The sequence below is a fragment of the Habropoda laboriosa genome, unplaced genomic scaffold, assembly GCF_001263275.1.
Source record: "Habropoda laboriosa isolate 0110345459 unplaced genomic scaffold, ASM126327v1 scaffold193, whole genome shotgun sequence".
Taxonomy (NCBI): Eukaryota; Metazoa; Arthropoda; class Insecta; order Hymenoptera; family Apidae; genus Habropoda; species Habropoda laboriosa.
Window position 1 is genome coordinate 652,899 of NW_017100342.1, and position 21,343 is coordinate 674,241.

At 33.7% G+C, this 21,343-nt stretch overlaps 1 protein-coding gene across 1 annotated transcript in view; it reads left to right on the forward strand.

Moving 5' to 3' along the window:
• Positions 1-21,343, forward strand: part of LOC108574514 (inhibitory POU protein) — a 77,569-nt gene that overhangs the window by 37,603 nt on the left and 18,623 nt on the right. The window contains 1 exon segment of the mRNA XM_017937123.1: positions 19,101-19,157. Within this exon segment, the coding sequence (XP_017792612.1) occupies positions 19,101-19,157 (57 nt within the window).

Sequence of the window (21,343 nt, forward strand, 5' to 3'; positions counted from 1 at the left end):
TTCAATTTTGTTTGCATAATGCATCAGATTCGCCATAGAAATGTAAACAATGTTTACCACAAGCAGACTTCTACTTCATAACAATTTCCCTTACAGAACGTACGAAAAACTGAAACACAACTGAAAGTATAAAAGTTGAAAAATACCTGATGATCAATCAAAGAAAAACCAAGGAATGGTGAATTTTTACGATGGAAAGATCGGGGTATGATCTTTTTCACAGAACAAACTTCTATTCGGGCTTCTTCCTAGCACGACGCGACGTTAAGAAACACAAGAAGCAACCCCTATCGAGTAGTGTTGATCAACAATTTCTGCTTGTGCATAGAGTTTTGTTTCGCCAAGTCTTAGTCCAGATCGGTATATGGTCGACGAAGGATAGGGGAATGGGCAAGTTGAGCATGGCGGCTGAGTATAGTGTAGATGGTCTGGATCGATGAGAGAGAGCGGCTGGTCTGATTGGCGGGGCTGCGGGGGCGGAACAGCACGTAGCCAATGAGCGTGTCTATCCCTCGATACATAGTGGTAACGAAATCACTGATTTTTACGCTCAGCAACCGTCAATTTCGGCTTAACTGTAAATACCATAAAGCGAATCATCATGATTTATGGATTGCTCGCGCGCCACCCACGACATGCGCCGATAAGAATTTGGCTTTTTCGAAGGCCGCGCCGTTCTACCCAACTTTAGTCCTCCGGTCCTGCCGCTCTCCAGGACATTGTACCCTGTTTATTCGTATCTTTGTTGATTATTTTGAGGAAAAAAATAATTTACTGCTGCATCCCATTCGAACGATATTTCCTGTGACTACCTTATTGTGAACGGATGTTGTTGATGAACTTTAGAAACTAACGCCCGGAAGAAATTATTAGTGCAAATTGTTAGTGTAAAATTGGCGGGATTGAGAATATTTGAATAATACAGTATACAACAGCAGTCTGCAAGTAATTACAAAATGATCCTTTGTGAATTTAATAAAAAAAAGAGGTACATGAAGTGTCAGCAGGATTTTGCAGCACAAAAAGCGAATCCAAGTAGAATAGGATCTTACTTTATAATATAAAATAAATGTTTATGATTATCTTTTAACACTTTGCACTCGAAGTACTCTTCCAGGCATAGACAATGTTTGACGTTATGCTCGAAGTGTGCTTCTCAGGCACTGCAAAAATCAAGAACGTAAACAAATATTGTCTTTCGAATCTTGCTTATAATTTTTCAAGCTAAAAAAGGTAAGAGTTGCTGCAAGATGTACCCGAGAAGAGGTCAGAGTGCAAAGGGTTAAAGAAAAATGAAAATGTGTAGGGTAAAATTTACAGGCTAAGCAGACTGCTCATTAATTAAAGAGCAATGATTATTTACGAAAACTTATCGTTCATTATTCTATTAACAATCTCTCTTTTAAAAATTCTTAGTATTTGTAATAGCACAAGGCTTCCATTATTACTTAACACATATAATTAACTAACACTAGAATGCATATTTTTGTAATCAAAAAATTGAAACAGAAAGTATGAACATTAATTATTGGAAATATTCAGATTGTACACAAGGTTCAAACTGTGTATAGTTAATTAAATTCATCACAATGCACCTTATTCAGAGATAAAAAATTTATCAAAATTTAGCACCAAATAAAAATACCTTAGGCTTTACCTTATGATTTATAAAATACAAATATAAGTATATTGAAAGATGTTTCAAACTATTCATTTTCCTTGTTTCAATCTGGTCAAAGATTTCAGACAATTTTAATCTACATTTCTCACTCCAAAATGGCTCTACAAGAACACTGATACTTTCGAACAACGTACGGATATAACGTCACGACGAAAATATAAAATTTATTTCATTGGTGTCTGCTTTTCGCCATTCTGTTCGCATAAATTTAAACAGCTATAAAGCAGCACTGCCGTAAAGCGGACGTGGTAAGTGAAATTTCATATCAATGAAGGCATCTACTTCATTAGCTGACGAACACAAAATGATATTTTCGCGACGGCTCGTAGTCTCATTCCCGTTTATACAATACTGATCGAGACCGGATTTTTTATAGCCAACCAAATGTGTATTTCTATCTGTATAAAATGTGGGGGGGGATTTGAATTTTTAAAAACGGACCAAACTACACGAGCAAAGTTGGTCGATAAACAAGAAAGAGGCACAGTGGAAACCTAAGATTTTTGTGCTAGATCCACGTGATGGATAACAATTATGATACTGCAACAACAGTACGTGGCTTTATATCGATTCACAAGTGATAATTCCGCTATACCTTATATTATTGACCATAGAATTAACGTACTATTACTAAATCATACATGAGAGAAGATAAAGCACTTTAACGACAGATTGTGGGAAAGCTAAACTAGTTTTACACACCTGTTCTCTTTCAACTTTCCAGGTGGAAAATCGATTTTTCGGATATTTCATTTTATTTAGATAAGTGGGGAAATGGATGATCAATCCAGAAAACAAAGTCTATCCACGATATTCAGTGCTAAGGAATATTGTGCGATAAAAGAAGAATTGTTATTGGAAAATATGAAGACTGTTGCTTGTGAAAATAGTAAATTAAGTATAGCCGGTGGAAGAGATATGGCGAGATCGCAAAATCCGTCAGGCGTCAAAGTACACGGAATTTGAGCGGCAAAGCAGCAATTCAAGGGAGATAAGGAGCTCGAGCCTTGCTCGTTCGATGTCAACTCGGAATTGCTTCCTCCATTGTAGTGTATTTAAAAAATTTGTTTGCGTCTTAATTCAGTAGGTTAATTTTTACCAATATGAAAATCACTATTGGGCAGGAGGCGACGAAGGTTTAATACTGTATATTTTAAATGAAAAATTCTAAGAAAATATGTTCAATATCAATTCACAAATACGTACAGCCCTGACTGCGGCTACATCAATCGTCGCTGAATGCTTTAATTTAATTTACTCGCTATATTGCTTCCACCAACAATACGGTACGAATAGTTCTTTAATTATAAAAGAAATTAATATCTCAAAGAAATGTAGCTATTATAATACAGCTTTAATTTACGATTTCACTCTGTCGCTTCCATCAACTATACCAAAATTTCATAAGGTAGAATATTTGCAATATTATTGGTTGTATCGATGAGTAACTTTGAAACTGTAAGTGTACTTCAAGTCGACTAATAAATTTCGTATGAAGAGAGGATAAAAATCTTAATAAATATTCGATTACATTCTTTTTTAATTGTTTAAGATCATTATTCGCTAAAATTAGCGAAACTACCATTCTCGAACAGCGGTAAAAATTGTTGCCACGATTTTTATGCAAATTCAATTATCGAAATGTTTATCGCCAATTCACCATGATACGCTGGAAAATATTTATCCTTCAAATTACGGTTGTAAATAAGCATATTGAATGTTACACTTGCTTCATAGTATATTGCACATGTGTCATGTAACACGCGATCGAATGAGAAACAAATTGTATGATTAATACACAATAAAAATGTGAACTGTTGAAGATAGCATAATTTATGTACTTTCTCCATGATTTATTCAAAATTATCGTAAATTGCTCGTAGAATATGCATTAACGAGAATAGTATGAATGCAAATTGTTCGATGCGAGTTCCGACGGGACGCTGAGAGATAGCACGTTGTCGAAGTAACAAGAAAATATGATAGGAAAGTAACAGTTCTATTTTTCGGAAACGTTACAAAATTTTTGTTGTAAAATCCAGAAAGATTGCTGGATTAGAAATATTAAAATTAGATACACTTATGCCTTACAAGAAAACATCTCCAAGTGATAATTACTAATATTGATGAAACTTTGACGCGTGGTACTCAAAAAAATATTTGACAAATATTTTTCTTTTATCGGCAATCGTCCACATTGAAGGTGTGAAAATCGCCTTCGAAGTTGGAATTAGAGACTTAAAACTATTAGAGACAGAGGAGTAGTGTAAATTGGCGAATTTCGTATTTGTCAACGACAAATTTGAAAAATAAAAAATAATAACAAAATGAAAAGTCACAAGTAATTTTGTATTTTGAATATTTCGTCGTTGAAAAATACAAGATTCGTTAAGTTACATCGTTCCTCTATCTCTAATCATTTTCGAGATATTAAACCGAATAGGACATTTATTATCCTCTTTTTTTTTTTAGCGATTTTCACACCTTCACTTCATCACGATTTTCAAAAACACGCTTCCAATATTTTTTTAAGTAGTACCATTTACCCAAAGTTTCATGAAAAACGGCGATTATCACTTATGCACTGCAAGTATTTCTTTTATTCCGCTGTCGTAATAATTTGACAATACAATACGCAGAATTTGATAAATAAATGTATTTGTATTTTATCTATAATATAAAACGCTGTTAAACAAGAAAAAAGTAAAGACACTAGGAGAAACCGGTAGCTATAGACGTAAAGGAAAGAAATGACATGACGTAGCGTTGGAAATTCTCGAAATTAGAGTAGGTAATTTGTTTCGCAGCATGGATCCAGTGAAACGATGTTCCTCTGGTAACTTAATCGTATTCTGCATTAAAAGCAAAAAATTGCTGGGTAAAGAGTTGACTAGGGACGAGAAGGAGCTTCTACAAATCAGAATACTGCATTACGAAATTTCATAAATTCTCTTTAGGTGGCTCTTAGACGCTTCGCGCTTCGTCAAGATCTGTGTTTTTCATCTGAAATAGTAATAACTTACGCGAACACAAATTCTCACGACTACCTATCCATTTCGTGTCTCCTGCGATCAAAACACTTACAACTTGTCAAGCGATGTGTGAACTATTAACGTAATTATCCTTAAAAAATATCGATATTACATATTGTTTTACGTATACTATAATTATGTGAAGTGCATGCTTTAAAATGCTTACGTCATTTAGCATTAATAAAATAAACATTTAGGACTCTATTTCGCTTTTCATCTGCGTCCTTTATTAAATTTCAAAAAAACAAAAATTAACATTGATTAACATTCCTTGTTCTTTTAGAGGAAATTTTTAATTAATCAGAGGTCGATGTGTATTGAATAATTAATTAGAAGAATACTGAATTGACTAAATATTATTCAGATAATAGATCAATTATTTCAACTGCTATTATTATTTTACGTTCGTATCAAATTTTAATCAGCATATAAGATTAGAAAGTTAATTATATCATTGAACAGTTATTGGAATTGTATTTTAATTGCAGTAACATAATTATTTATTGTATTTAAATTAGTGCACGACACCTGAAAGTTTATCTGAAGTATACCTTCCTCAAAAAATACATTTTTAACATTTTTTTTTTTTTAATAAGAATAAGAAAGGGGTTTCTAAGATAGCTATGGGGGAAAAAGAACGATTCGAAAAATTGGAATATCAAGATTAAAAAAGGGAAGCAGGTCAAAACGATGTTTAGAATGGTTCAAACGAATCTGCTGAATAATAGAGAATGGTAGACAGTAACTGTAAGGGAGCAAGTGTCCCCGATTATAACAAAAGTGAAGGGACGAAGCTCGGCTCATTTGTTATTAACCAGCGTAGTGGAGCGTCGAAGTGCAGAAAGACTTGGAACACGACTTCACACTTTGACTCGCAACCCTTGGTAAATTTAGTTAATTATCAGTCAAACTTCCGTGAAGAAGCTCGCCTCCTCTGCCTTTCTGTTCGTTCGATGCTTCTTCCTTCCTTCAGTCGAAAAATTTTATTTCGATTACTGCTCTACATAGCTATACCTTTTTTTCTTTCACATTTCAAATCTTTTGAATAATAATCTCGTTTAATTACAATATCAATAATAGTTTAATTAAATTTTAGTAATAATGTTTAGTAAATATACTAGTAACGAATGAAAGTTAGGCATCTGTCACTGGGAAGTAATTTAAAAGCAATTAGTTTGTCGAAGTACTTAAAAATAGTTTGATTTACAAAGAATAAGATAATAATTGTGTTCGTCTTTATTTTTTCTGGTTAAGTATATTTTAATTTAGTTGGTATTCTACATTGTACATGTTAAATTGCGATTGATAGGATTTTAATCCATAAATCTTCCTCGTTACAAAAGAACATACGATTGAATTTCTTTATTTTTTATATCTGCTTTTTATTATTATTATTCACCTTTGTTTACGTTTCCACATTTTTATAAATCCGTAGAAGTGAATTCTATTCGAAAGAACATGCACTGTTTGTAGAAAAAGTTATTGCAAAATAATTAAGAGACTGAATGCATATTTTTATGACTTTTAATAAAACGAAATAATACTGCGAGACCTAATTCTACTCGCCACTTTTAAGTTTAAAAATTTGAACGGAAGCGGGATACGATAAATCAATCCGTTTATTAAAAAACTGTCAAAACCGAAGAAAGTTCGTAAATATTCATAAATATCCAATATTATATTTGAACGAAATGCGAAGAAAAGAAGACTTTGTATTAAAAAGTATTAAGAATGATACTAGACATATAAGAGAGTATGTAGTTTAAATAAAAGTCATTCAGTGATTATTTCATCCTAAAACTACATATGTACATTGAAACATTAATGTACATTTAATTTTCGATAATATCCTCAAAATTTCAATACTAATTATTTCAGTTAAGCAGCAGATTTTCTAATTAAACGTACATACATTGTGTTATTCATCAATCCAATCAACTTTGTGAATGTTATAAATTTTTATTGCAACCATAATTATACTTCCAAGTATAAAATTATCGTTATCTCTTTAATTGCTCTATTTGAAAGATAAGAGTGTCAGAAATACAACGAAACCTGTTGTATCCAGAATTTTGTTTTGTTTGTTTACTTAAAAACTTCACTGATTTTTAAACACCTCAGGATGGTGTATCCCCATAAAACGCTATTCCACAAATATTAAGCCACCAATAAGTTCGTTTCGAAAGCTCAAAACATTTTAATGAAAATCCAAGGAAATTCTGTAGCGATGACATAAACAATCTCATCAAAGAAACATGAGAAAAATTTGTGAAACGAGAAGGCGCTTACTTCTTTATCGGAAATATCGATCTAAATTACAAAATTCATCACGAGCATAGGCAAATCTCCTTTCAATACTGTTACGAATCGCGATATGTTTGTTGCGAAACCGATAATTGTCCCTCTTTTTGAGTCAGACCATTTAAGGAATCTACTCGGGATAGGGGAATCAGGTAGTGCTCGGAAAACTATATACAGTAAATTCTCTACAAGAGTCAGTAAGTTTGGATTCTACAAGTGACAGTATAGATGGTCCTACGCCTAGGTCTGCGTCCTTGCTGCGCCCATGTTATCACCCTCGCAGTCAGTCAAGCATGTAACGCTACACCAATCGGTTTCCTTAACGAGATTTCACGGCTCCACAAATCATAATAGAAAAATATAATTTCTTTAATTTTAATTTTTTTCATCTGGAATTTTTTTTAACATGTTGGTGAGATTTTTCTGATGAAAATGATATCAAACACGATATAATTTGAACAACATTTACTTATTAACACGTTCACTGTCGCGCCAGATTTACAGGTTGCTGTCAGGCGGCCACAAGAAAATACATTTTAAACATAGGATTATAGTAGTATGCTTTATAATTTTTTTTTTTTAATTAAAAATAATGTCTAGCTAGCTATGATGTACAAAATTTTTAGTTGACAACATTTATTTTATTTTAATTATTCTAAACATTTGAGGCACTCCAGTCACTGATGACCACCATGGCCATATCGAGGAAACAATCTAATGTTAATACTTATTGAGTGATTAATTTAATTTCATAATATATCGCTTTGGATGAATTACAAAAACAAATTGCTAAAAAATTACATTAAATACCAGTACACATTATCCGTCGAATGTAGAGGGAGAGCCACCGTTTGGTTGCCAATTGTTCATCACATAGAGTCGGCCTACCTCCACGTAAAAAAAAAAAATGTAGGGTCGATTCCACAAGTGTCAGTAAAATGTAGGGTCGATAGCAGCAGAAAAGCTGCTAAACAATTAGAATTAAATGTAACGATAGAAATTATTGCAATAATGCGTAATGCAATTGAAAAATCGCAAGAATCAAAAGAAAAATCGCGAATTCGTATCTTTTTCGATTCTAGAATATAAGAAAATTTGAATAAAATACGCGACGAGAATTGGGGAGAAGCATAAGTTAAACGCGTAAAAATATTCAATAATAAACGAACTAGGGATGAAGCTATTATTTCAATACGCGATGCACTGACTCTAGTATTTACTAAAATTCAAAAATTCTCGTATAAATTCCGAAAATAGATTATTAATTACGGTAAACTACTGAGACGGTTTAATTTAGGGTGGGCATAGTGCACTCGTTCCAAATCAGCTCACAATATACAATAATAAATCAACTAACTACTTAACATGCAATTCGTGCAAATTCGTTGGATGGTAAATTATTAGTAAACAAAATTCAACATCAGAGAAAATATATGAAAAACACTGAAAGAAATATTTCAAATTAATTTCAATTGCTCAAAGTCATTTCAATATCCTATTCGACAAGTCTGAAGAACAACGATGACTAAAATTCAAATGTTTATATCCCTAAACCTTCAAAATAATTTCGGAATATTTTATTCGAAGCGGAGTATTCCAAGTCAGTATTGCTAATTGAAGAGATTATTTGATTGTATTTAAAAGAACCGAAAGGAGAATATTTAAAGTGTGATATTAAATGTCTAGCAAGTACCAGTAATTGGTAAAATGATTTATATTTGTTTTAAAAGGAAAATTTCTAATAGGTATTAGTTAAAATGAATTGTTATTCAGTCTACTGTATTGAAATTCTAATTGATTCTAATGTATACAAGTGTTACAAGAAGGCTGAGTGTGTACAGGGTGGACACTGACTCTAGTATTTACTAAAATTCAAAAATTCTCGTATAAATTCCGAAAATAGATTATTAATTACGGTAAACTACTGAGACGGTTTAATTAAGGGTGGGCATGGTGCTGCTTTAGTTTGAAATGATTTATAAACACATAATTAACAGAGGAAAAACCGTGAAACGGCAAAACGTCTACATTCTAATTGTTATAACATGTAAACAGAACTTTAAATTTAGTGTAAACAGAAAAAATATATAATACAATTTATTTCACGGTATTGCAACAAATAAACGTTGAATCAATATTTAATTCGTATAAAAACAATTATTTAACGTAATAATTTTACCTTCACTATGGCTATTTTTAATCTACGACCACAGGTCAACCTGATTTCTAATCCTTACGAACTTTAAATTCAGTCTAAACTGAGAAAATATATAATACAATTTATTTCACGGTATTGCAACAAACAAACGTTGAATAGATTCTTAATTCGTATAGAAACATTTATTTAAAATAATAATTTCACCTTCACTATGGCTATTTTAAATTTACGACCAAGGGTCAACCTGATTTTTAATCCTCCGAACTTGATTTCACAACGAGAAAGTAATAAGATCGTTGAAACGTACTTATTTGTCAAAGAAACTTGCAAAAATGTATAAATAATAATATGTAATGTTTTAACAAATTTTTGGAAGTATAAATTAATAATAAAATTGTGAAAATTAATAAATTATACGTTATTATAACATTAATAGAATTATGACTAAACCGAAGTTCGAAGTCGAGTATTTAAAGTCTGATATTACGTGCCTAGCGAGTGCCGGTAATTGTTAAAATTTGTTTAATAATTAGTAATAGAAATTCTAATTGATTCTAATGTATACAAGTGTTACAAGAAGGCTGAGTGTGTACAGGGTGGACATAGACTAGCTAGTAGCCCCCGACCACTCTATTCACATCTCAGAACCTTCAGGTCAAAATACGCCGCGAAGTGTCTAGGGCCCAGTATAAAGGGTAAATGATTTCGCGGGACATCGGCGGGTCCTTATATACCTGCGGTACCCTCTCCCCAAAGTCATTAGCAAAATCGTCGGTTAGGTCAGGCGGGAAATTTTCGCGGGAGATTTTCGCGGGAGATTTCCGATATCGTAACACGGTATAATTTATCAATTTTCACAATTTTATTAAAAATTTATACTTCCGACAATTTGTTATAACATTGCATATAACAATTTATACGTTTTTACAATATTCTTCAATGGAAACATAGGTTTTAGCGTTCTCGTTACTTACTCGTGGTTAAATTAATTTCGTAGGGATTAAAAATCAGGTTGACCTGTGGTCGTAGATTAAAAATAACCATAGTACAGCTAAATTTATCGTGTTAAATAATTCTTCTTACACGAATGAAAAATGTATTCAACGTTTGCTTGTTACAATACCATGAAATAAATTATATTATACGTTTTCTATATTTATACTAAATTTATCGCTCTATTTACATGTTATAACAATTATAACTACACGTTATGCTGCGTTCGTTTGTTTTTTCTGTGCAGTTCAACCTAATTTACTTAAATTTACGTTGCGAGACAGTATAATATTTACAATTCTGCCTGAATTTTTGAAATTCAGAAAAACACAAGTAAACTTCCATTGCATTTAAACGATATTGTACTGTCACTACTGGAATCGACCCTACATTTTACTGACACTTGTCGAATCGACCCTACATTTTACTGACACTTGTCGAATCGACCCTACATTTTACTGACACTTGTGGAATCGACCGTTCCTTTTCTTTTTTTTTTTACTTGGAGGTAGGCCGACTCTATGTGATAAACAATTGGCAACCAAACGGTGACTCTCCCTCTACATTCGACGGATAATGTGTACAGGTATATAATGTAATTTCTTAGCTATTTGTTTTTGTAATTCATCCAAAGCTATATATTATGAAATTAAATTAACCACTCAATAAGTATTAACATTAGATTGTTTCCTCGATATGGCCATGGTGGTCATCAGTGACTGGAGTGCCTCAAATGTTTAGAATAATTAACATAAGATAAATGTTGTCAACTAAAAGTTTTGAACGTCATAGCTAGCTAGACATTATTTTCAATTGAAAAAAAAATTATAAAGCATAATACTATAATCCCATGCTTAAAATGTATTTTCTTGTGGCCGCCTGACAGCAACCTGTAAATCTGGCGTGACAGGGAATGTGTTAAATAAGTAAATGTTGTTCAAATTATGTCGTGTTTTATGTCATTTTCATCAGAAAAATCTCATCAATATGTTAAGAAAAATTTCAAAAGTTGATATTTAAATCGCTTGGTTGCCTCGACACAGGTTTCATGCTTATCTTTTATTCGCTGTCCTTGTCTACGTTCGGCAGACTACAAAGGCGGGCGCGAGGCTCGAAAACGTAGTCCCTAACTCTACGAGTGTCAGGTTTAGCTTTCTTGCGGTCTGACACTTGTGGAGAATATACTGTATTTGTTAATGAACGTGAACAGAGCGCGAAATGTCTAGGCTTACTGATAGGAAAATTGTGTGTCGTGTTGTGTAGTGTTCGCTATTTTATAAACTATGCGTGTGTTGTGATTGATGGTGTGAAAACTGTCGTAGGTGGTGGAAGTGTATGGTGATTGGTTTTTTCGGTGTGTTTGGGGTGTGTCTGCTGGTGGTGTGAAAGTGGGGAATTTGTTCTTACATTTGTTATATTGCTTGTCTGAAATTGGTGATGTCGAAGGTCTGTTTTATTGCCTTAGGGCATGTGGTGTCCAGGTGTGAGAGTCGTCGAATTTTTGTTGTAATAAAGTAATTTGCCCATGCCGGCTAAGACCTCGCTTTTTTGAAGGTGCTGTCTATAGAAAATACCGATGTTATTGTTCGGCTCGTCGGTACGGCCGAACAACCCAAGCGGCGTCTGTTACGCATGTGACAATACATAAAGCAAATCTACCGAGCAACTCTATTCACCCGATGATTTCATCTTTCCTCTACCGATCCGCTAAATGACAAATATACCGTGCATTTCCAAACGCGCATCTCGAACATCGTACTGTGCAAAGGCCGCAATACATGGCATCGATCGATCGTCGAAACGATCCACGATGTCCCGTATAATTCCGTGGCGTGGAGTTTTGCGGTTGATTTACAATCGGCCGAGCGCAGCCTGCTTGATAATCAAACGACGGTATCCGATTGGATTTGTCGATGCACGCGCGCGCGCATGCACCATAGAGCGTGTGCGCTTGCCTTCGTATATCGGCCGCCGGTTGCAGCGCGTTGCATGCACCCGTTACGCCGAATCGAGGATACCAAGGAAAATCAATTAGCCGGGCAAACTGTTTCGACTGCGGCTGTTTGCCCGCGCGAGAGTCGCCCCAATGTGTTTCGTCTCGGAACTGGATACGCGTACACCCTGTACACGTGGCATCGAGGTCGCGCGCGTGCGACGTTGTGAGGGTGCACACACCGCGCTTTATGCCTCCAACCGATACACCCTGGCAGGAAGCGCACTGACACATCCTTGTAACCGTTCCATACACAAACTCCAGTATGTACATATGGAACGAGAATCCGAAATGCTACGGGAAATTGAAATGCTCGTAATAACGTTGATAAACGACGGTTGAAAAGATTTCTCTCCTTTTTCCGCTCAGTATATACCTACTCGGTCGAAAAAATGTCTCTGTGTATATCTCGTTCGAATTTATTCAGTGGATATTGTGTAATTTAAATAGAGAGGGCAGTAGATAAACGATATTTACGTTGCTTTATTTTATTCGCTATTGGTGCAAAGCAAAAATGATTTACAGGCATATGCAGGAAGCCCCAAAGAAAATACTGAGAAAGAGGTAATTTTTTAAATTCTGGAATTGTGATTTTCACGATTTAATTGATTTGTCGAACTCCATAAGAAGTCAAATAAAGTGACGAGCAAGTATCGACTTTTCCCACTTCATAGCAATTTTCGAAAATTGGGGAAGAAATGTATGTGTGAGATTCATTTGTAATTTGAATTGACAAATTTTGTCGAAAAGCATTATGTACCATCTATAATCTTATCCAAATTTTGTTTACATTATACCTCGTGAAGAAGCAGACAGAATCCATAATTAACATTTTCCCCTACGTCTGTTTGGTTTCGCGATATTCTAATTAACAGTTTTCTAGCCCGCAAGTTTGCAGGATAATTTCACCCCTTAAACATGAATATTGGCAGCTGAAAAAAATACGTGTCTAATATTTTTGGATCTTTTAGCTGTCTGCAAAATTTTATCAAAATCTGTATTATTAATAATTTTGATGCTGTAGATAAATTGTACTAAATGGAATAACAAGTTCATTGACCTCTCGGCGGCGTGTATGCGTTTCGAGAAGTATCGATTAAAAAAATATGGGAGGTATACCGCATGATACATTGTCAAAATTGTAAATATTTCATAAAAGACAAAATTAGTTATTCATGAGTAATATTTCATAAAAGTGGTGTTAAAAATAGTCTTGCATTAAAGTTTCATAGAAATCGATCATTTATCGCAAGATAATTGCAACTTAAATTTTAATAAATTACCACTTTTCGATTTTAACAATCTTATGTAGAACGTGGAAAACTGAAAACGTTATTTCAGTTACAGAAATATGTATGATGTGTGCTACATTATAGGAATCGAATTTGTATCGTTATGTATAGCTTAATAATACCGTCTGAGACAGAGCTCCTTCCGAGAATTATATTTAAAATTACCTTACCCGACATAATTTTACTCACCTCTAGAATAGTATCGATTTTTTATCAAGCCAAATGATGATGAACATATTTGAAATTACTAACGAGGGTTGATCACTTATTACTGAGTCTCGACGAAATGAATTTAGAATAACAAATCTATCACTGCATATCTCACTCTTTAACAGTATTGACTTCAACAATTCTCTTCCGTTGAATGGCTAATTTCACATAGGATTTCGAAGGATAAACTTTATAACGTTCCAGTTTCCATTTAACGATAATTACAGACAACAGTCGTTGTTACTGCATATCACCATTCTATAGTTAGGTATTTTTTCTCATCGTTACTATTTTATTCTCGAAATAAATACTGCAACATTCCCGTATTCGAACAGGAAAATTAAAAATATATACTTTTGTAATCCACTTTTCAATGATCGACGTTCTTTAAATGTGTTTTTTATTGTTACGTTAGTTTGTATTACAGTATTTTTGTCGTAACGATGTTCCTATTGAACCTGAAGAGTCCACTGCTTAAGACTCGTGAGTTTCACTTGCCAAAAATGTTTATTTATCGTGTAAGGCCCGGTGCACTTTATTTTATATGAAAAGCTGGCCAAAAGCACATAGGAAAATGTATTTCCATTAGTCATCGAATGGCACCAAAAAATTATACAGGGTGCGGCAAAAAGTATTATACAAGAGGCAGGAAGTTATTTCTCATGCAAAAATAAGTAATAAATGTAGAATAAAATTTGTTCATCCGAGGCTTAGTTTTTGAGAAAATCTGGTTTGAAAATCCGTTGCATACGTTTACACGAGGACACTAGTTTCAACAATTCTTTAATCGATGTAATAAGATACTATTGATAAAATTTTGTCCTTGTGCTTTCTTGAACCTAGTAACTCGTAAAACTCGCGTAGACGTTGTATACAAACGTACGCTACAGATTTTCAAAAATTTTCAAAAAAAGATTTTCTCAAAAATTAAGCCTCGGATGAACAAATTTTATTCCACATATTTTATTTATTTGTGCACAAGAAATCACCTTTTGCCTGCTTGTACAATACTTTCGGCTGCAACCTGTATATCAGGGTCCTTGAGTGACTCCACCTTTGTGACCCCAAAAGTTTAGCTACCATGAATGTTTTTCTTTCTTACGCAGCTTGTATAAATGAATTCTAAATCAACTTCACAAGCTAACAAAGAGATCCCACATTCCAAACTGCTCATTCGAATGAAATATTCTACAGAATATCGTTTTTCGACCTCTAGATTCAGCCCTCCAAATTTCATCAAAATCCCCGAAAGGGTCAGCTGTATAGTTTCGTTGTAAACGTAAAACACGCGAAAGAAAAATTCATGCGACGTTCTAATCGACGTGCAACAATGACAAATTTCTGAATTCCCATGTGTCTCTGGTCACGTGTGTGTGCCTAGTAGGGGTGAGCTGCGCGTGTGCACGTCATCGATGTTGTCCGAGCTTTGTATTTGCACTTGATACACTATGTACAGCTTCCAGCAAAGTACACACGATGTATCTCTATGCACAGACTACACTTGCGCACGCGTTGATTGATGACACACCTGCAAGAGTTAAAGGTACGTGCACGCGAATTCACGTGTCATGCATGTATGCACAGAGTCCATTTGATACGTCTCGTTGAAAATTAGAGAAACAATGTTTGTGACACCACCGCTTGTAAACGTAAACGTACAGGTATACCATTGTTCTCGCATGTACAGGGCGAACCGTCGAAAACATGATCACCTTAGATTATTCTGTTGTTAGAAAACCGGTCGAAATTTTTGTCGTCCCGCGTAATATGGTTCAAAGAGTGCCTCAATTTTAAACTTTTATGGCTGGTATTTATTGGGTCAGTATTTTAAATGAATGATCAGTGTGTATAATAAAATATCCTAATTTAACCTAACCTAACGAAATATTTAAATTTTATTGACCAGAAAACAAATTAATACCGACCAAATAAAGGAAAACTGACAAAATGCGATTTAATACTGAAAATTAATTATTTATACTGACCAAAATATTCACTTTTGCTGACTATTTATTTAAAAAAATACTTGCCATTAATTAAAAAGAATTACTGACCAAATAAATAGAAGTGAATTTTTAGCAATCCATTCTTGAATTCGACTCTGAAGACCAGAAGAAAGAATCTGAAGGCGACTTTGAAAATTTCGAAAACAACGTACCTGAATCATTTTAAAGGCCCCCTTGAACCATATGTTTCACAGAAAAAAAATTTCGATCAGCCCACTAACAATAAAATAATTTAAAGTGATCACGTTACACGGTTCACCCTGTATAAGAATTGTTCTCGTACGTTGAATAATTAGCGTGGCACTATTTTAGATTTCATCGATGCATGTATGAAACAATGTGGAATAATAAATATGTATGCATAACCGATAAAGAAATACAAATAATGTTCTCAGGCCTAAGCAGCCTGTTAATCCGTTAAACAGAGAATGTTTATGTGCCATCGGAGAGGTGTGAACGTTGTGGTTGCGAGCAAATTAGAATGGCTATTAAATTACTCGTTCAAATTAGATAAAGCACTGAATCTTTGAATTGTATCTGCCCTTTTTTTATTGGCAATGGAAGATCATTATTAACCCTTTGCAATCGAGAGGCGACTGAGAAGCGACATTAAATAATTAATCAAAACAGAGAGCAGATCTATGGGCCTTCATAAATTTGATCACCATAGTGAAATAGAGAATACGTTGAATATTGAAATAAAATAGTATAGTTTATATCTACGTTAGTTTCAAAAAATTTCAACGAAGATTTGCAATCTTTCCAATAGCAAAAAGACCACCAAGTGCGAAGGGTTAAAAAACATAATTGCAAGGAAATTTTGTTGTAATACATTGTTTTCAGTAGAAAGTGGTGTAAAATATTATATTTATACGACGAAGAGAAAAAGTTTTTCATTTGAATATATGTAGAATATCAATTCTTTTTAACATTTTGTGTAAAAAAAAAGTAGTAATAATAATTCAATGTTTTTATCAGTAAGAATTGTAATAAAAAAATTAAATCCCTCAAGAAACCACTGTTTAATATTTCTCAAAAAATTGCTGATACACAAGTGTTCTTTCACTAATTATTAAATTACTTGATAAACTTGTATCAACAAAATTATACATGATTTAAAAAACTTAATTCCCTAACAAGTTCCGAATAAATAAGTAATCAAATGTGCCAAGAAGACTGTAATTCGTCATGTATGTATACGTGACATAGAGGCGTATGTATATTTGATTAGTACACGCATAGCAACAAGATCGCGTGAAATATCCATGAAACGACGACGCTGAAAGGTGTGGGGAATTTGAAAATTCTGCTCGGTTAATGAAGACTGTCGTTACAACAACAACGAAATGTTCGTATTAGCCGCAACTTCTATAATGACGCGATCATTGTCATCGGCACCGATCGAACTCAGAATTGGCCGACGCTTTAATGAGAACGATATTGAATTACCTAGTTCCGCGCGGTTCTTAAAATGACTCATTTAATTTGTGACGGCGACGTCGCGACGCCAGAATGGCCCGATTCTGTCAATCTTAGTGGCGCGTTTTAAATATACATATTACGCGATTGCCGGGAATAAAATATGCAGGCCAGAGGAATATTAAGCCCCGTTGACAGATAAACCACGCCGATATGCACAGATTTCTGTCAACTCGGAGAAATATTTCGCCGTATGAATTATCAGTCGGACCGCAGAGAATTCGTCCACGACTGCCGTTGCGCACGTAAACGCACGGTCGCGTAAGAATTTTTCATTTCCTTTTCTCTGTGTAAATTACGAATCTTTGAGTATTTTTAAAAATCTTTAATTTCAGAATCTGATCTTTACCTTCAATTTTTTCCATTTATTTGCAAGAGGAATTTCATGATAATTCTGATAAATTGTTGCATAAACTTGAGTACAATTATTGACATCTGATGGAATACAAAGGGAAGACAGGTTTGAAATATTTTTTTAAAAATTAGTACAAATGTTATTGGCAAAAAATTAGCCATGAATTAGGCGCAAATATTTACCTTAGACGTGTTTGAGGAAATCGTATAAATATTCTAGTTACAGGAAAAATATAGCCTCGTCTCTTTAAATATAACTTAATCTTAATTGAATCTTAATCCTTTGAAATAGTACCTATTTACTTTGGAAGTTCTTTGTTTTTTGGGGAAAAGTTGAATAATTTCTGCGTTTCTAACTCTGGTTGAGTAAAGTATTGTTGATTTTTCTCACAATTCAATCAAAAAAAGAAAAAAATTTTTTCCTTTTTTTTAATGTAATAACTAAATAATTTCTGTGATTCAAATTTTACTATCGTTATGCATCATATTTATTTTACAAGTAATTAATCAAAGTTACCATCCTTGTCCTAAATAAAAGTTTAGATAATATTATACAAGTATTACAAGATAACAATTACAATCGTAATTCATTAAAGAAATGCTTTTTGTTACTGAAATAATACAAAATTTTGTTCGGACACAATTTTCTTTCAATTTTGCAGCGAACGCCAATGTTTGCTTATACTTCGAAAAAGAAAAAGAATATTTAACGATTTCTCTCTTTATTCATGACACTTGTATAAAATAAAACTTTCCGTTGCAAGTAACTCTTTGAGAATCTACAGAAATATCTTGTACAGTACATATATGAAACGATGGTAAAAGATCGTTTCATAAGTAATTAATATTTAAAGCGTCTAGTCTAGACAGACTATCGGGGTCAAAGCGTCACGTTGTAAAATTTTCCCAGCTTTCCATTTTCGACTGGGTTTCTAAACAGTCGACACCTATTTCTAGGAGTTCAGTGACACTTGAAACGTCTAAAAGGACGTTCGGACGTATCTGGATGCAATATCCTTTAATTTCGAACGAGAACGGATGTGTGGAATTTATGTAATTTTTCTCAGAAAGTAATCTATAAGAAAGGAAATTACATGTACATACTTCTGACTTTAATTTAGTTTCGTGTAAATTTCTTTGAGAAAATCAGCAAAATTAAAGTAGAAATAAAATGGAGAAAACCAGAACTGTTCGTTATTGAAATAAATATTTCAAATAGAATTTGTTCGTTTTCAAGAAAGAACTAATTTAGTATAGTCAGTTTGCCTCTATGTGGACGCGTGAAGAACACATGAAGGTCAATATTACTTTTTTAAATAGAATCATATAATTTTTTATGCATTAATCGATGCATCTCAGAGTATTAACCTATTTATATCGAAAAATCATTAGTTCAGAAGATATTTTAATCTCAATATATGTATATTGCACAGTGTGATTGTATAATAATAGTCCTTCAGAACAGTAGACATTGAAATTAAAATATCTCCAAAACTAACGGTTTTTCGCTATAAATAGGTTAATACTTTTGAGAGAAAGGAAGGACACAAAAGTGTCGAGGAAAATGGAACATTTAAAAACTAGACGTTTTCGTTTTTCAGAGTCGTATATTGGAGGATGCCTCCATTATGTGCAATTCCTGGTCACCGAGGCATAACGTAAGTACATTGCAACATCGTTCACACATTTTCTTTAGATCGTTATAATTCCAGTGAAACGTAATAATATAGTAAAAATTCCTTCCGTTAGCTTTGAATTAATTATCAAGTTAAATTTTATATTATATCTCATCAGAGAATATAGAAATGCTTAGCTGAATTAGCAAATGAATTTAATGGAAACATCATTAATACAATATTAACCACGATTGATCTAACGCTACAAGGAATTTAATAATTAATGTGGTACTGAGTGTGCAGATTGAATTCCTAATTTCATCTTTATACTACAAAGTAAAAGACAAGTAGAAAAAAAGAACTGAAAAAAATAAATAGTACGTGACAATTACTGGTTATGTGTGCAATTAATCACTATGAAAAAAGATTGGGACTGAGCAAATATTGAGAAAAATTATTCAATTATAATGATATTAAGACTGTTTAAATAAAATATGGGAAATATAAGATTATGTATCGCCGTACAATTCAGACTATTTTTCATAAAATAAGTCATTGGTCTGTGAACCAATGGGATCGACTTTGTTATTTCGAAGGTGACGGAAGACAAATTTAGGTTGGTTGATTAATAAAATGTTTATTGCAAACCAGTCCGGTTTCTTTTCGATAGCACTTCGTATTTACAAGTTAGATCTTTCCTATAAAACGAGCCATCGAAGGCGTCGATACATAAACCATTAAACAGCACGTCGCCAAATATTAATAAGGCAGAACATGTAAGTACTTACTTACATACGCGACAAACAAGAAATGTTATCGAAGGTAAAAGAGAATAACGATATTCGGGTAAATGAACGAAAGTAGAAAAGGGAAGGAACTAAAGCCTGAAGACAAATTGGAGGAAGGAAAAGAGAATAACTCGGAACTCTGTTGCTTTATACGAAATGTTCCATAATATTTATGCTTCACGAAGCCACGTAGTTACGGTGGCTTGGCTGACATAAACTCGCTAACTCGTGGTTACGATTATGGCCAGCAGTAAATTGATTATTTAGATATACGATGAGGTGGTGCGAGATAGTTTGAGTGCCGTAAAAAGAGCCACGCGACGCTTACGTCTCCCGCAAATGCAACAAACACCCGCGGTTGCAACAAAGCGTGTCTAACAAGTGTACGCGGCTTTGAAAATTCGTTTCAACTACTCTCGTGAACTCTACAAAGTAGGTATCATTCTGACGATGTTGTGAAATACAAACAAATATTTATTTACGTGACGTTGCGTTCAAATATTCATTGCAAAATGATTTCAATTGCATAGAGACTTATTGTTCAAAAGATAGCTTTATCTTTCAATGACAAAAGTCTCCTTCTTTAATATCTGCCGTTAGAGTGGAAAAATGCAATGATATACATAACTCGTATGCGTCGTTTTTTAATTTTGTGGAAAATATGAGAAAAATTAGGAGCAACTTAACTGAAACATTTTTTCTTTGTAGTAATTGAGATCTTTGATGTTGTCTTTTCAGACATTTAACAAACTACATATACAGGGTGACCATATTTTTTCATCACCAAACCGGGGCAAGTACAAAAGTAAAATGAAAAATAAAATAGTAATTAAAAGTGTAGCAACAATCTATTTGGGAGCCAAGTCTTACTTTTCTGTAGATAAAACTTTCTTATGAAATGTTTTATTATTCTTAATTTGTTCATACAATACCGTACGCTTTCGAGCTCTCTAAAAACCAAGTCACTTCAAAAATCAAGAAATCAGAAAACCGGGACTTATTTGTAAACCAACCGAGACACCGGAACAAGGGTTGAGAACCGGGGCATGTGGTAATCCTACACATATTCGAGTAACTATTCAGCCGGGTCCACACTGGTGTTCGCGAGCAGTTTGCGAATAGATCGCGAACCATGTTCGCCGACAGTGTGGAATTGCAGCAAACTCGTCGAACAGATCTGGTCCCTGTGAACCCGACATTAGGTACCGGAGAAAGTTCGTGTCAGCGAGCAACTCAAACCGAATTTCCTATAGTAGATCGCAAATCTAACGCACAAGATTGATATCAGTGGAAGGTTTCATCTATCGAAGTTTCTCACTCTTTGTATCTTTCATTTGTTTCGATATTTAACCGGAGCTTGTTAACAGGAAGGATGTACTTTTGCACGGCAACGCATCACATTGCTTTTCCGACTCGTGAAAAAGTAAAGAATGCTGAATG